The sequence below is a fragment of the Pan paniscus genome, chromosome 5, assembly GCF_029289425.2.
Source record: "Pan paniscus chromosome 5, NHGRI_mPanPan1-v2.0_pri, whole genome shotgun sequence".
Taxonomy (NCBI): Eukaryota; Metazoa; Chordata; class Mammalia; order Primates; family Hominidae; genus Pan; species Pan paniscus.
The window spans coordinates 22032258-22049346 of NC_073254.2; the positions used below are offsets into that span (position 1 = coordinate 22032258).

The 17089-nt window shown below is 38.4% G+C and overlaps 1 protein-coding gene across 2 annotated transcripts in view; it reads left to right on the forward strand.

Moving 5' to 3' along the window:
• The window catches only part of RIOK1 (RIO kinase 1), a 28639-nt gene that overhangs the window by 1514 nt on the left and 10036 nt on the right, over positions 1-17089 (forward strand). Inside the window, exons 2-12 of one of the 2 annotated variants that reach the window (XM_034961408.3) lie at positions 2299-2503; positions 4250-4340; positions 5908-5977; positions 7902-7944; positions 10163-10255; positions 11811-11923; positions 12025-12105; positions 13149-13235; positions 13630-13767; positions 14130-14233; positions 14461-14567. In XM_034961408.3, coding sequence (XP_034817299.1) covers positions 2299-2503; positions 4250-4340; positions 5908-5977; positions 7902-7944; positions 10163-10255; positions 11811-11923; positions 12025-12105; positions 13149-13235; positions 13630-13767; positions 14130-14233; positions 14461-14567 — 1132 coding nt within the window. Of the gene's footprint in view, positions 1-2298; positions 2504-4217; positions 4341-5907; positions 5978-7901; positions 7945-10162; positions 10256-11810; positions 11924-12024; positions 12106-13148; positions 13236-13629; positions 13768-14129; positions 14234-14460; positions 14568-17089 lie in introns of those variants that run through there. The other variant, XM_034961409.3, reaches the window with a different exon arrangement.

Sequence of the window (17089 nt, forward strand, 5' to 3'; positions counted from 1 at the left end):
TTATGGAAAGCCATAGGAGGGATTTTAGCAGAAGAATGACATTATTTGATTGGTGATTTAAAGGAATCATTCTTCTAGGTAGATAATGTTCATGGAGGGTGGGAGTGGAACAGAGAGACCAGTTCAAAAATAATAAGGTAATCAGATTCAAAGATGGTGGGGACTAGAGCTCAGATCCTAAAGATATGTCTTGGAGGTAGAAGTGGCAGGGTTTGGTGGTAGACTGGACGTGGGGTCTGGGGAAAGAGGGATGAAGGATAACTCCTGCCTAAAAGCAAAATGAAACATATTGGAGTTATTTTGGAATTCCAAGAAAACAGTTTGTACTTTATGTTTACAGTAAGGATTCATTACATGCGGATTTTGTTAATTATTGGGGATGTTTTCAATAAATATATGTATGTTGAATGCTTTCTGTGAGTCAGATCTAGTCTTAGGTGGTAGGGAGGCATTGGTAAATACCATCCTGAATGACACAGAGCTTGCACCCTAGCAGGGGAAACCGATATTATTAAATAATTAGACTATTTGTATTCGAATTGGGTAAGTAGTACAAAGGAGAAGTGGGTGAAAAATAGGGAAGACTTCCTTGAGCAAGTGATAGTGAGCTGATACTTGATGGATGAGTAGGGATTAGCCAGAGAAAGAGGAAGGGCATTCCAGTTTTATGGTTACAGAGAAGTGTACAAAAAGCTTTAGAGAAGAAAAGCAGCAGAAGAAACACAGCCAGCATAGCTAGTGGGTAGTTAATGGTAATGAGAGGGCACTAATTTACCATCCACCCCAGGGTATTGTAAGGATACACCAGTGATTTTCCATTGGGGAAGATGTTGCCATCCCGACTTCTACCCAGGGGACTTTTGGCAATTTCTGGAGACGTTTTTATATGTCACAGCTGGGGGTGGTGGTGCATTAGTGGCATCTGGTAAGTAGAGGCCAGAGATATGCTGCTAAAAATCCTGCAGTGCAGAAGACAGTCCCCCACAACGAAGAATTATCTGGCAAAGTTACAACTTTAACATGCCACTCTAGGCAATTATATATCAATCTGTGGAGCATATGTATGAAGTCCTGGTAAATAGCAAGTGTTTGATGATTGTCTGTTTTCTTCCTCCACATGTCCACGGGGAACCCTCAGAGCCATGGCTAATTAATAAATTGGGATTGATAATCTGAATTTACTTAAACTCGTCTGTTTTTCAGCTGGTATCTCATATTATCAGCTGCTTTTTTATGGTTTCTGTCCTTTTCTGTACATGAGAGGTAAAAACTGAGTCCTCTGTTGAATTTGGCCTGCAGACATGTTTTGTTTGGTATGCACAATTATTTGTAAAAATTGACTATGCCAGTGAAGGGATAGATTTTACACAGAAATCCAGACTTACAGCTTCACTTGAAAAATTAAGATCTGGTAACACTAGGCCTGAATTCTAATATGGCCAAAAAAAAAAAAAAAAAAAAAGCCCTTACTGGTTGTGCTCCCTTTACCTTGGACCTCTTCTCCCAGTTTTCCAGTCTCCACTTCTATTGTGCAGCCTACTTCTCTCATTTGTAGTGCCTGGCCCCTGTATTCACCATTTCTTCCCATCATGAACAGGGATGATTTGGATTTCTTTGTGGAACACAAATCTTGATGTAACTTCTTTTATTGCAAAGTGTTATCGAGTTCAAAGTAAGACTGCCTTAGACTTATTCCCAAATTTTTTGTCAGAAAGCTTTTTTTTTTTTTTAATTACAATTTTTTTTAGAGACAGGGTTGCCCAAGCTGGAGTACAGTGGCACGATCATGACTCACTGCAGCCGTGAACTCCTGGGCTCAAGCAATCCTATGGCCTCAGCCTCCCGAGTAGCTGGGATCAAAGGTGTGAACCGCTGCACCAGCCTTTTTTCCCCCTTTCTTTTTTCTTGTTTTACAGAAAGATTTTCCTAGAGATTTTCTAAAGCAGCTCTGCGAATGATTTTCCTAGAGTCAAGTCTGGTATACTGGTCTGAGTTGTTTATTCAGCAGAGAAGATAACAATATAATTTCTAACTTCAACAAGGCAGAAGCAGATTTAACTTGATGTGCTTCTTGAATAGTAGGCTTTGGGCATGGAGAATGAGCAAACAACTGCAACAGAACTGGAAAACAGGAGAACATGGTTTTAAGGAGATGGAGCTTATCGGAAGGTGTATTTTATATAAACATATAATCTTTTAGATTTATCAATATTTTAATATCTTACATCATAAATATGTGAGATCAGTTAGGGTATGTGGAAATATTGTTATGAAATAATAAAACATTGTTATTTCTAGTGAAAACAGAGACTTGAAGACAGTCAAAGAGAAGGATGACATTCTGTTTGAAGACCTTCAAGACAATGTGAATGAGAATGGTGAAGGTGAAATAGAAGATGAGGAGGAGGAGGGTTATGATGATGATGATGATGACTGGGACTGGGATGAAGGAGTTGGGAAACTCACCAAGGTTTATGTCTGGAATGGAGGAAGCAACCCACAGGTATTTTATAAAGGATCCTGCCCATCTTTATGTAGTCTGCTTATGTCTACTTTTTTAAAAGGCTGTTTTGTGATTCTGAAATTGAATAACTAAAAGATTTTCTTCATGTTATATTGTCCTGTAGCCTCAGCCTTTACTGATTTTCACTTTTCATCCTTTCTGTATTTCTGATAATTTCCTGGGTGTGGATTCTTTCCAGAATCTGTAAATTTAAAAAGAGTTATAAAGATTGTGAGCTTAAAATCTTCATGGGAAAGGGCATGGATTGGCAGTTTACTACAAATAGTTAAGAAACATGGTAAAAAAGTTCAGCCTCATTGGTAATTAAAGAAATGCAGATTAAATTTGTAGAGATGCCGTTTTTTCACCTGTGAAACTGTTAAAGACAAAACATATCATTGATGGTCAACTAAATAGGTGCACTTACTTGTAGGATAAGCTGGTATGCGATAAAAACTTTAAAAGCTTCAAAATACTTTGACTTAGCGATTCTGTGAGTGTGCCAAGACTTAGTTACAAAAATGATCCTCCAGGATTGTTTATGGTAGAGGAACATTGGAAGCAACCTTGAACGGGATTAAACCTGCTATGGGACTGGTTCGCACGATGAGGCATTATACAGCCATAAAAGATGTAATGGAAGACTGTATTAATGAGATAGGAATATGTTTGTGATTATTTACCATGTACAAAAAAAAGTTACCAAACCACGTACAGCTGCTTCTCATACTGGAAGTACCAAGTGTGTTAGGAGTTTGTAAGGCCATAGGATTAACATGGTACATCTTCCTGGAGCATAAAGGTTAATCCAGCAGTCTTCCTTTGACCATTAAAATGGCTATATCGGCTGGGCGCAGTGGCTCATGCCTCTAATCCCAGCACTTTGGGAGGCCGAGCTGGGCGGATCACCTGAGGTCAGGAGTTTGAGACCAGCCTGGCCAACATGGCGAAACCCTGTCTCTACTAAAAACACAAAAATTAGCCGGGCGTGGTGGTGGGCGCCTGTAATCTCAGCTACTCGGGAGGCTGAGGCTGGAGAATCGCCTGAACCCAGGAGGCAGAGGTTGCAGTGAGCCAAGATCACGCCACTGCACTCCAGCCTGGGCAACAGAGCGAGACTCTGTCTGTAAAAAACAACAACAATAAAATGGCTATATCATGGACCAGAATGTATGCATTTTAAAATAACCACATTGTGAGTGACGACAAATTTCGCATTTTTATATCGTCTTGTTCTGGTGACTCCTTCATTGATTCATAATGAGGCTTTGAGCAATTTCATTATTGAAGTTTGCGCATAGCACCAGCGTAAGTGCTGAGCCTCGTACTTAATATTTCCCTCTCTTGAGACATTGGGCCCAAAATGAAATTCTGAACCAGCTTAATGCTGGTCTTAGCTCTTTATTATATACTTTGGGGGTAAATGAACATTCTCAAATTTTAAGTCTATAAACCAGTCAAATTAGAAAACTACACTTAATTTTAATCTGTTACTTATAATAAGAGGAATCATAGAGAAGTTAAAAAAACGGATTATGCAGACTCTTTTAGTCAGTAATTTTAACCTTCTGTTTCCAATGCTCTTTAAAAAAATTTTTGAGCCAATTTGATTGACTCTTACCTTTCCTTAAGATACTCCTCTAAGTACTGATGCTTTAATAGCTAAGTATGAACTAAGGAAATGTGATGATGAATCTTAGGTTTGTTTTTACAGCTAGTGCCTTAGACTCTGGAATTCCCTTCTAGGCAAATCGACAGGCCTCCGACAGCAGTTCAGCCAAAATGTCTACTCCCGCAGACAAGGTCTTACGGAAATTTGAGAATAAAATTAATTTAGGTGAGTTTACAAAATACATCACTGGGCTAAGAGGACATTTTTCAAAAACCATGGAGTGTTGTATAATTTTATTAGATCAAGAAATGAAGGCTGGCCGTGGTGGCTCACGCCTGTAATCCCAGCACTTTGGGAGGCTGAAGTGGGTGGATCACCTGAGGTCAGGAGTTTGCGACCAGCCTGACCAACATAGTGAAACCCTATCTCTACTAAAAATACAAAATTAGCTGGGCGTGGTGGCACATGCCTGTAATCCCAGCTACTTGGGAGGCTGAGGCAGGAGAATCCCTTGAACCTGGGAGGTGGAGGTTGTGATGAGCCGAGATTGCGCCGTAGCACTCCAACCTGGACAATAAGGGCAAAATTCCATCTTAAAAAAAAAAAAAAAAAAGAAAAAAGGAATGAATGTATTCAAGTGTTACTAACTCAATAATGTTTAGAGAAAATAAAAATCGTAGTAATTTAAAAACATAACTTTAGGAAAAGACTTAAGCTTATGCTATTTTGGTTGTTTTCCCACTTGCCATAGGAATGTAATGTTACAAAAACCCATTTAAGTATTGTCTGTTCTGTTTTAGGTTTTTTTTTTTTTTTTGAGACAGGGTCTCACTCTGTCACCCAGGCTAGAGTGCAGTGACACGATCTTGGCTCACTCCAACCTTGATTTCTGGGGTTCAGACGATCCTCCCACCTTAGCCTCCCAAGTAGCTAGGACCACAGGTGCACACCACCACACCCGGCTAATTTGTATTTTCTGTAGAGACGGGCTTTCTCCATGTTGACCAGGCTGGTTTTGAACTCCTGAGCTCAAGTGATCTGCCCGCCTCAGCCTCCCAAAATGTTGGGATTACAGATGTGAGCCACTGTGCCTGGCCTGTTTTAGATTTTCTAATAGGGTTATCTCATAGTAGGATGTTGAAAATACTAGAGTATTGAATATAGTTACATACAGTTTCACTAGAGGTTTTTTGTGTAGGTGTTAATTATTTAGTGACCTGTTCGATGCCAGGCATCAGAATGTTAATTTGAATCATCACCTCATAGAAAATGTAAGAGGGATGGAGGGAAGGAAGGAAGGCCATCTTTCTATTCTTGTGGATCTTCACTCTAAACCTAACACAGTGTTTCTCATATAAGCTGTCAATACATGCTAAATTAATATAAGTATTTTAGGGCCTTCTTTGCCTATCATAGACTTATAACTTGAAGTGAAACAAGTTTTTAGAATTAAACTTGAAATTCAGGCAGTTTTATTAGTCATGTGGAGTACTAGCAAGTGTCTGAAATTTATTATGCGAATTATTATCTTTGAAGAATTTCTGCATCTAGAATTCTGTGGCTCAAATATTATAGCTGTAGTGATGAAAGTGACACTTATGAAGGAAACACAGTTTAGTGCCTACTTTTAAAAACATTACATTGTTTTCATTACTAAACTGTATTCTATTTACAATAAAACATTTAGAAAGTATAGAAGAGAAGGAAGAGGGGAGAAATACCCTGTTCAGCAACTCTGTTAATGTCTTTTCGTCTTACATATTGTTTACATTGTGGGTTTCTTGTATTTTAGATAAGCTAAATGTTACTGATTCCGTCATAAATAAAGTCACCGAAAAGTCTAGACAAAAGGAAGCAGATATGTAAGTAATATTTTAATAATATGCATGGGTGATAAGGACTAATCTAGATTAAGTAGCACCTTGATCATAATTCTTTTATAGAGGATGTTCATTTGTATACTTAAACCAATCATTATTTTGGTGTGTGTGTGTGTGTGTGTGTGTGTGTTCCTTAGCTTAAATTAGGATAACCTATGCCTTTGTGAATTAAAAATATTAATGAATCTTGGCTGGGTGTGGTGGCTCACGCCTGTAATCCCATCACTTCAGAAGGCCGAGCTGTGGGGATCACTTGAGGCCAGGAGTTTGAGACCAGCCTGGCCAACATGGTGAAACCACGTCTGTACAAAAAATACAAAAATTAGCCAGACATGGTGGTGCACGCCTGTAATCCCAGCTACTCAGGAGGCTGAGGCGTGAGAATCTCTTGAACCTGGGAGGTGGAGGTTGCAGTGAGCCAAGATCGTGCCACTGTACTCCAGCCTGGGCCACAGAGCGAGACTCCGTCTCAAAAATAAATACATAAAATAAAAATTAATGAATTTTAAGAAATACATGGTAAAACTATAATCTCATGAAATTTATAAATGTGTTCTCATGAGGGGAACAGTGTTTGTAGATTTCAGTTTAAACTAAAATGTGCAAAAATGTTCCCTTAAAATTTATTAAGAATTATTCTTTCCCATGAAGTATTTTTAAAAATTTAAGGGAAGACTATGAACTAATGATATAACTGAGAACTGTTTCTGTTTACACTTCTGTTCTCAAAGCCAATTGTTTAAGATCTGAGTAACTTCTCTTATATGCTAATAACTCTAAAGTATTATCACTATATTATAGAAAACGACACTAAGATCATACAACTAACTGTGAGAATTGAACTTAAAAGCCAGCTTTCTTCCAATTTATTGCTATGGCCAAGAGGTATCAGCTTTTTGAGATACACCATAGTTATTTGTTATTTCACTGGTATCTGTTTGAATCTTTGTGTTTAAACCTTTATTAGTTTAGGTTAGTGTGCTAGGTGGAGTCACTCAGTATATAAGCAGAAGCAAATCAGAGTCTGCATTTGAATACTGTCTTGAAACGATTTTAAAAAACAAAAAAACTGCCAGGTGCGGTGGCTCATGCCTGTAATCCCAGCACTTTGGGAGGCAGAGGCGGGCGGATCACAAGGTCAGGAGATCGAGACCATCTTGGCTAACAAGGTGAAATCCTGTCTCTACTAAAAATACAAAAAATTAGCCGGGCTTGGCGGCGGGCGCCTGTAGTCCCAGCTACTCGGGAGGCTGAGGCAGGAGAATGGCATGAACCCGGGAGGCAGAGCTTGCAGTGAGCCGAGATCGTGCCACTGCACTCCAGCCTGGGCGACAGAGCGAGACTCCATCTCAAAACAAACAAACAAAAACAAAAACATTTAGAGGCATTTCTTCTTAGAAAATGCCTCTAAACAGAAAGCCTTGTAAATGACTAACTCTATGTGGAGGCTGGGGCAGGAGGAATACTTGAGCCCAGGAGTCTATGCCTAGCCTGGGCAACATAGTAAGATGCTGTCTCTTTAAAAAAAAAAAGAAGACAAGACTTTAATTGTGTGCTAACAGAATCATTAAAGATGTGAAGGACAGTACAAATATACTCAATGTTTTCTCTTTTTCAGCATAGTTCACTTTACCCTGGCGGCTCTTTGATGCTTCTGAAATAGGAATAGATTTTTCTTTTTACTGTATACATACTCCTTTTGCCAAAATACAGAATTGAATTTTGGTATTCAGGGGAAATGAAGAAAGTTTCACTGAGTAATGAAAAATCTACAATCATATCATAAAATCTGTTATTTAGAGAAACTACCTACTTGGGAATTTTCATGAAATTATCTACATTTAGAAGATTTTGGCTTCTCACTGAATTTTGAATGTGTCAACTATACGTTTTTGTTTTTGGTTAGGTATCGCATCAAAGATAAGGCAGACAGAGCAACTGTAGAACAGGTACAATTTAAATGTGTTGCAAACTCTTCTTTTTAATTAGCATTTCTTTTCTCTTTGAATTGTAGTTTGCTTTTATCCTTTTTGCTTAATGCTAATGTTACCTAAAATTACTCCTATATAAAATTATTCCTTTTTATAGTTTCGATTTTAGAGACCTACATCTTGCTTTTATAGGACTATTGGATGAATTACAGTCATGGTCCTTCAGTGGCCTTGCAGAGCCACCATGCGATGCTTTCCCTTCTTGGAGAGATGATCAGACCAGCAATCTTTTAGAAAAGGTCCATAGGAATTTTGTGAGCTTTCCCAGAAGATAGGTAGGGTATCTGCCACAAAGCAGGAAGTGTGGGTGTAAAAGAGAGAGGGGCAGATAATGTCTTCAAATTTCCAGTTAGGAATCCTTTGTTTAGAAATTATGCTTGTTTTATTCTTTCTATTCAAGAATGGGGAAAAATTGGCCCCTAATTTTCCCACATTCCAAAGAATGTGATTGGATATTAGCCTTGGCCCAGATTTTTGATGTGAAGAAAGTGGTAAAAAGAGTCAGAACATTTGCCTCTGCCACCTACCACTCCTCTCCACCACCCCCACCCATATACACAAACACATGTTCTGAATTCCACCATTAGACAGAAGCCGGGTCTGGGGTCTGTGTCTTCATTGTCCCCTAGTTTATTTTGTGATTTATTTCTGTAATCGAAAACAAAGTATGGTTCACCTCGGAAAAATGAGATAGCCTTAAGTTTCAAAGACCCTAAATAACTTTAGGGTTATTTTTGGCAGGAAATTCTTTTTGTCTTTCAAAATTAATTTTGAATGATAGAGTACATAGCTGGTGTCTTCAGCTGTCTATATAAAATATATGCTTGTGTGTAAATTTATCATTTCTCTTTCCCTGTTTTGTTCTTAAGCCATTTGGTTTGTTACTTCTTCCTATGCCCCTGACTTGTCTAACTGCCAACTTCGCAGAAGCACAGTTCTGTACCTAGAGGCCCATACTCAGCCAGCTGACTTCCCCTCTTTGCTTACCTGTGCAGTAGAGAAGGAATGGAAACTAGTGCCTTTTCATTCTTCTCTAGTTGCAATGGTCGTGATTTGGTTTTTAGTCCTATAGTCTTCCCAGGTGGTTTTGTTTATATTAACCTTAGGTTTGTGGTGTGACCCCAGCCACTTCATTGAAGGTGGACCCTAAAGTATAGTTGAGTTTGGCTAGTTTATAATACCGTCTCACCCCATGGGGGCTAGAGGGCCTGCCTGAGCCACAAGGAGTTATTGGTTGGTATCCTTAGAAATTGCATACAAATATTTGGCTGCTTTAGTTTCAGAGATAAACAAGAACAGCCTTTAAATTCACTGCCTTCTGTTTGTTAGAGAAGACTTTGAAATCCATTTTACTCAAGATTGATTACTCTGGCTTGAAGGAAATGCTTACCGTGGTTTACTAATCTATAATGGCAGGGGTCTGCAGACTCTTGAAAGGGCCAACTAATAAATATGTGTGAGCATTGTGGCTCACATATAGTTTCTGTTGATTTTTTTTTCAAAGCAATCATTTAAAAGTGTAAAACCCATTCTTAACTTGCAAGCTAAGGAAAAACAAGCTGTGGTCTGATTTGGTCCATGGGCCGGAGAGTGCTGACCCCTGATTTACAGCTGCCTGTCCACGACGGTAGCCACTGGGCACTTGAGATGTGGCCAGTCTGAATTGAGATGTGCTTTAAATGCAAAAGACACCAGAGTTTGGAGACTTAGTGTCAAAAACAAGGATTATCTCACTGATGACTTTTTATATTGATACAGGTTGAAATGATAGCGTTTTAGATATTTTGAGTTAAATAAAATATATTAAGGTAATTTCACCTGATTCTGTTTACTTTCAGTGTAGTGACTAGAACAATGTAATACTATTTATGTAGTTTGCATTATATTTCTATTAGCTAATAGCCTAGAGTTCTGTTTCTCTTGAACTTGGTTGCCTTTGATTTCCATGACTGGATGAACTTGTTAGTTGGTTTTGCCTTTGGTTCCTTTGGCCTTTACCTGACATTTTACTGATTAACAATTAGAGTGAATAAAAGCACCAAATAGTGACTCTCATTTAGTCAACCAGGATAGCGTCGTACAGTTAAGCTCTGCTGTTTATTGATTGTCACAGGTTTTAATGAGGAAAATTTGGTACCGTCTTTTGGAACTTTTTAATTTTTGCATTTCTTTTTAGGTGTTGGATCCCAGAACAAGAATGATTTTATTCAAGATGTTGACTAGAGGAATCATAACAGAGATAAATGGCTGCATTAGCACAGGAAAAGAAGTGAGCTCTTCATTGGATGATTGGATATTTAATTTTCTTATTTCAGATACCAGATGAAACTGGCACTTAGAACTACATTATGCCTTTAAGAAGAAAGAAAAACAAAGCCATACACATTAATATTCATGGTTAGAGAGGAAGTTGTACATATAACTACGCCCTTTTCACTACCGCTGCTGCATTGGATCATTGAGTCTAACTAGTTGTGCCCAGTAGTGAGTGAGATGGTCAGATTATTACAGGCCTGAGTTCTAATAAAATAAATTACTCATGGGGCCAGGGGTTTATGGTTATGTTTCTATGAGTCAGCAAGTCTTTCTTATTTTTTTCTTTACCTACGGGTATACTGCCTTCTGTTTGTTAGAGAAGACTCTGAAATCCTTTTGACTCCAAATTGACTACTCCAGCTTGAAGGAAACTCTTACTGTGATTTACTCAGCTATAATGGCAGGGGTCTGCAGGCTCTTGAAAGGGCCAGCTAATAAATATATGTGAGTGTTGTGGCTCAATATAGTTTCTGTTTTTTTTTTTTTTTTTAAAGCAATTATTTAAAAGTGTAAAACCCATTCTGCTGGAAGCAATTCTCAGTAAAATTCAACTTATAAATCACTGGATTTTTAAATTTTTTTTAAACAGTCTTTTTTTTTTTTTTTTTTTTTTTGAGACAGTCTCCCAGGCTAGAGTGTGGTGGCATGTTCTCAGCTCACTGCAACCTCTGCCTCTCAGGTACAAGCAATTTTCCTGCCTCAGCCTCCCGAATAGCTGGGACTACAGGCGTGCACCACCACACTCAGCTAATTTTTGTATTTGTAGTAGAGGCAGGGTTTTGCCATGTTGACCAGGCTGGTCTCAAATTTTTGGCCTGAAGTGATTCACCCGCCTTGCCTCCCAAAGTGCTGCTATTACAGGCATGAGCCTCCACGCCTTACCTAAATCACTGGATTTAAGAATGTCTTTAATTATTTTGCATATACTTGAGATATAAAAAAGTTTGAAACCACTTCTCCCCTATATTTAAATTGGATTTTACTGTACAGTCTTGCATTGCTTAATGAAGGGAATACTTTCTGAGAAATGCATCATTAGGCAAATTTGTCATTATGCGAAGAACATTATAGAGCATACTCATACAAACCTAGATAGTATAGCCTACTGCACTCTCAGGCTATACGGTAGTTCCGAATCTGTACAACAGGTTTCTGTACTGAATACTGTAGCAATTGTAACACAATGGTAAATATTTATCTATCTAAACATAGAAAAAGTACAGTAAAAATACCTGTTATAGTCTTACGGGATCACCTCATATATGCGGTCTGTCACCTGTCAGTAACTAAAACGTTATGTGGCACGTGACTGTATTTGTATATTGGAGCTATGTTTACTGTCCTTTTGATGTAATGTTTTATATTTTAATTCACATATTCAAAAGACAGTGGTATTCCTTATGCATGTTATTTCAGTTCACTTGACTTTTGAGGTTAGAATCAAATAGATTGAAAAAGTAGTTATTTAACATAAACTTCATTTTCTTTTTTTTTTTGACTTAATATAGGCTAATGTATACCATGCTAGCACAGCAAATGGAGAGAGCAGAGCAATCAAAATCTATAAAACTTCTATTTTGGTGTTCAAAGATCGGGATAAATATGTAAGTGGAGAATTCAGGTAAGTTCAGATTTTTCCCTCCAGTTGGTTTAATTTCTATTTCCTAAAACATTAAAACAATAATGGAATGATTGAAATAATAAACATTTTTCTTATTCAAGATTTCGTCATGGCTATTGTAAAGGAAACCCTAGGAAAATGGTGAAAACTTGGGCAGAAAAAGAAATGAGGAACTTAATCAGGTGACTGTCTGGGATGTGTGTATGTCTGTCCTATGCCCTGTACATGAACATCAGCCCTTCCTCCCAGCAGATCCCAGTGTGGTTCTGCCCAAATGTAGGGACTTGTTAGGGCCTTTATTTCTATTAGGTCTGCTGAAGTAAGCAGAAGAAACACATTTCTGGACAAGTAGAGATTGTTTCCTATTCTGTTGTTTTCTATTCTGAGAATCCATTACAAAAGAATACTGCCACAATTCATATTTATTCCACAAAGCTAGATCATTTGGAAGGCCTTGTAAGCCATTGAAAATGTTTAGAATTTATACTGAGGATAATAAGGAACTGCTAAAGGATTTTAATCAGGGAAGTGACACAATCAGATGGTTATAATGCTCTGTCATGTTTTCGTAGGTATTGGAGTTTTCGACTAATCTTGTTAGGTCGTGAACTCTTTGTTTATCATAGTTTCCTTTTCTTAGTCCAGTTTTGGACACCTTTTTTATATTCTTTGTTTGCACTAACACCTTTTTACCAGGTAAAGGCCTCATCTAGTTGAGATCAAGTTTCCTGAAAATTATGGAGTTTTAAAAAATGTCTTATAACTTTTTATATGGTGTACACAGGTGACACATTGGATAGTGTAGTATTGAGCAAGTACTACTCGTTTTGAAAGTCTTTTGTGTTCAACAAGCTATTAGGTGTGAGTCCAACTATTTTTATTAAGCATTTTTCAGGCTATTCAACACAAAAGATACTTGTGGACCTATCTCCTCTATTTCCTCCATTGTAAGATGCACATTTTTTTCAGTTTAACATCTCTGGAATTGCTTTGGGTATTACAGGTTATGGGATGTAATAGTTGAATTGCTAGTGTTTTATCATTCTCGGTGGTACATAATGGTGCCACTTAAAATTATCTTAGAGTTTATGAAATATTATAATACACTTGAGAGGCCTTGGTGCTATTTCTTAACAGCAATATTAATCTTGGGACCTGCAGTTGTAATTTATTTAGATGCCTTTTCAACTTTTCAGTTGTCCTTTTATTTGTTATAATATCACAGGCTAAACACAGCAGAGATACCATGTCCAGAACCAATAATGCTAAGAAGTCATGTTCTTGTCATGAGTTTCATCGGTAAAGATGACATGTAAGTACATGGAAGGGCTAATAATTGCATTCTCAGAACTGTATTTTTAAGTTCTTTGAGTTATCCACTATATAAATATTTCCCATTTGAATAACTTCTTTTATTAATCTTTCCCACTGTATTAGTGAATAAGTGTTATCAATGTATTCTACCTTTTCAAGTCTGAAAATGCTTCAGAATGAGGAGCAAGTTAGTCCTGTGTTGGAGGGTGGTCTTACACAGTGTGTTGGGAAAGCATCTATTTGCCGGTACCTTCTTGGTTTATGTGCATTGAGACAGATTGTCCCACATACAGCTCACATGATGAGTTGTAGAAGAGAAGGGCATGTAACAGTATAGTAAGAAGCGAGAAAACTTGTTCTTGGTCATTTTATCTTAGTTCTTTTCATTCAAGGCCTGCACCACTCTTGAAAAATGTCCAGTTATCAGAATCCAAGGCTCGGGAGTTGTACCTGCAGGTCATTCAGTACATGAGAAGAATGTATCAGGATGCCAGACTCGTCCATGCAGATCTCAGTGAATTTAACATGCTGTGAGTGTATTTTGTCTCTTAAGAACTGCCTGTCAGTTGTTTCGTGTCCTTTAAAATGATAAACAAAATCCCAATCCAAGAAGTCACACTAACTTCTGAAGTTTTATTGTTGACTTCCAAATGGTATAAGATAGGATTCCTTTTTTCAGTGACCTTAGTCACCGAATTGACTGCTTGGATCATTAACAGTGAATGGATTTTGGAAATTTTCCCAGTTCCATCTGTTAGTCAAGATTGCCTCATCTTATCTACCTTGGTGATTTTGTGAGCTACTTCCCTTGCTTTTAAGAGTAGAATTTATTTTAAACGAAAAACATAGTAAAGTAGTACCATCCCACAGCTTCTGTGTCTCTGGCCCATAGGTACCACGGTGGAGGCGTGTATATCATTGATGTGTCTCAGTCCGTGGAGCACGACCACCCACATGCCTTGGAGTTCTTGAGAAAGGATTGCACCAACGTCAATGGTGAGTAGAAACGGCAATTTTCGAAACAGCTCATTGGTCTGTTTTGGTTTTGTACTCAGTTAAGCTGTTGGCATAAAATTTTCTCACTAAATTGTTTGGTGCAGTGACGCTTAAACCATTTGCTGGGAGATGGTATGTAATTTTATCTCCTTGTTTCTCTATAAGGTAGTTGGAATAATAATACTTTTCCTCATAAAAGCTGTCATTAACGTTTTTCCTTCTGACAGATTTCTTTATGAAGCACAGTGTTGCTGTCATGACTGTGCGGGAGCTCTTTGCATTTGTCACAGATCCATCCATTACACAGGAGAACATGGATGCTTATCTCTCAAAGGTAAGATGGGGAGAGGAAGGAGGAATAGGAAATAGCAGTACAGGTGCAGTATCTCTTATCTCAAGTGCTTGGGACCAGAAGTGTTTTGGATTTTGGATTTTTTCCAGTTTTGAAATATTTGCCTTGTACTTACCCTAGTTGAGCATCCGAAATATCAAAATCCAAAATCCTCACTGCTCCATTTCACATTTCATTTGAGCATAATGTTGGTGCTCAAAAAGTTTTGGATTTTGGAGTATTTCAGATTTTTGACTTTTGGATTTGGGATGCTAACCAGTAATTGCATTTGCTTGACACTTCTGAGGGACCCAGATTGCATAGTGTAGTTTATTCATTTTGACAGCTTCCTGAGACCTTTTCCTTCCTACTTAACAGATGAAGAATCAAAAATACAGCACAACAGCCAATGGTAAAGCCAGGGTTTTTTTTTTTTTTTTTTTTCTTTTTTTTTTTTTCTTCTGAGTCAACTTGATATCCAAGCTTTTTACTTCAATTATCTGGCAAGATTACATAGACTGTCAAAGTTTGTGGAAGTTTAGCAAGAAAACTGTCAGTTTTTTGGTCATTAATTCTTTTCCCTTGTTTCTCAGGGGCCTTTCTCTTTTTTTCTTTTCTTTCTTTTTCTTTTTTCTTTTCTTTCTTTTTTTTTTTTTTTCTTTTTTGAGACAGGATCCCACTCTGTCACGCAGGCTGGAACATAGTGGCGCAATCTTGGTTCACTGCAACCTCTGCCCCTCAGGGTCAAGTGATCCTCCCAGCTCAGTCTCCGAGTAGCTAGGACTACAGGCACACGCCACCACACCTAGCTAATTTTTGTATTTTTTGTAGAGACAGGGTTTCATCATGTTGCCCAGGCTAGTCTTGAAATCTTGGCCTCAGGTGACCCACCTGCCTCAGCCTCCCAAAGTGCTGGGATTACAGGTGTGAGCCACGACACCCGGCCTCAGAGGCCTTTCTGAATATAGAATTTTTTAGAATTCTGGTAAAAGACATAATATAAAATTTAATGCTTTAACCATTTGAATGTGTGGTTCAGTGGCATTAAGTACATTCACATTGTGGTACAAACTATCACCACTGTCTATCTCCACACCTGTTACATCATCCCAAACTGATATTCTGTACCCATTAAGTAACAACTTCCCATCCCCTGGCAATCACCATTCTACTTTCTGTCTTTGTGAATTCACCTACTCTAGGTACCTCTTATAAGTGGAATCATATAGTATTTGTCTTTTTGTGTCTGGCTTATTTCACTTAGTATGATGTCTTCAAGATTCATCCATGTTATAGCATGTGACAGGATAACTTCTTCTTTTTTTGTTTGAGACAGGGTCTCACTCTGTCACCAGGCTAGAGTGCAGTGGCGTGATCTTGGCTCACTGCAACCTCCGCCTTAGGGTTCAAGCGATTCTACCACCCTGGCCTCCCTGAGTAGCTGGGACTACAGGTGCGAGCCACTACACCCGGCTAATTTGGGTATTTTTTGGTAGAGACAGGGTTTCACCATGTTGGCCAGGCTGGTCTCCAACTCCTGGCCTTAAGTGACCTGCCTGCCTCGGCCTCCCGAAGTGCTGGGATTACAGACGTGAGTCACCACGCCTGGCCTAGGATTTCTTCTTTTAAGGCTGAATAATGGTCCAGTGTATGTATATACTATATTTTGTTTATCCATTCATCTGTGGATGGACATATGGGTTGCTTATACCTTCTGGCTATTCTGAATAATGCTGCTATGAACATGGATGTATAAATATCTCTTCAAGATGCTGCTTTCAGTTCTTTCGAATATACACCCAGAAGTAGAATTGCTGGATCAAATGGTATTTCTATTTTCAAGTTTCTGAGGAACCCACCATACTGTTTACTATAGTGGCTGCACCATTTTACGTTACCACCAACAATGCACAAGGGTTTTAATCGCTCCGCATCCTCACCAGCACTTACTAATCTCCATACCCTCACCAACACCTATTATTTTGTTTTTTGTTTTGACAATGAGAGACCCCCTAATGAGTGTGAGGTGTATGTTATTATGGTTTTGGTTTGTGTTTCCCTGATTACTAGTGACGTTGAGCATCTTTTCATGTGCTTCTTGCCCATTTATATATTTTCTTTGGAGAAATGTCTTTTTTTTTTTTTTTTAAGAGACAGGGTCTCTCTGTTACCCAGTCTGAAGTACAGTGGTACAATCCTGGCTCACTACAGTCTCAACCTTCTAGACTCAAGCAGTTCTCCTGCCTCAGCTGCTTCAGCCTGCTGAGACTATAGGTGCAGACCATGACACCCAGCCAATTTTTTTTTTCTTTTTCATTTTGTTAGGACAGGGTCTCACTGTGTTTTCCAGTCTGGTCTTAGACTCCTGGGCTTAAGCACTCCTTCTGTCTCGGCCTCTCAAAGTTCTGGGGTCGCAGGCATGAGCCACAGTGTCCAGCCCCATGTCTTTTTTTTAATCAGGTTTGGTTTTTTTTGTTGAGTTGTTTGTATTTTCTGGATATGTCAGATACGTGATTTGCAAATGT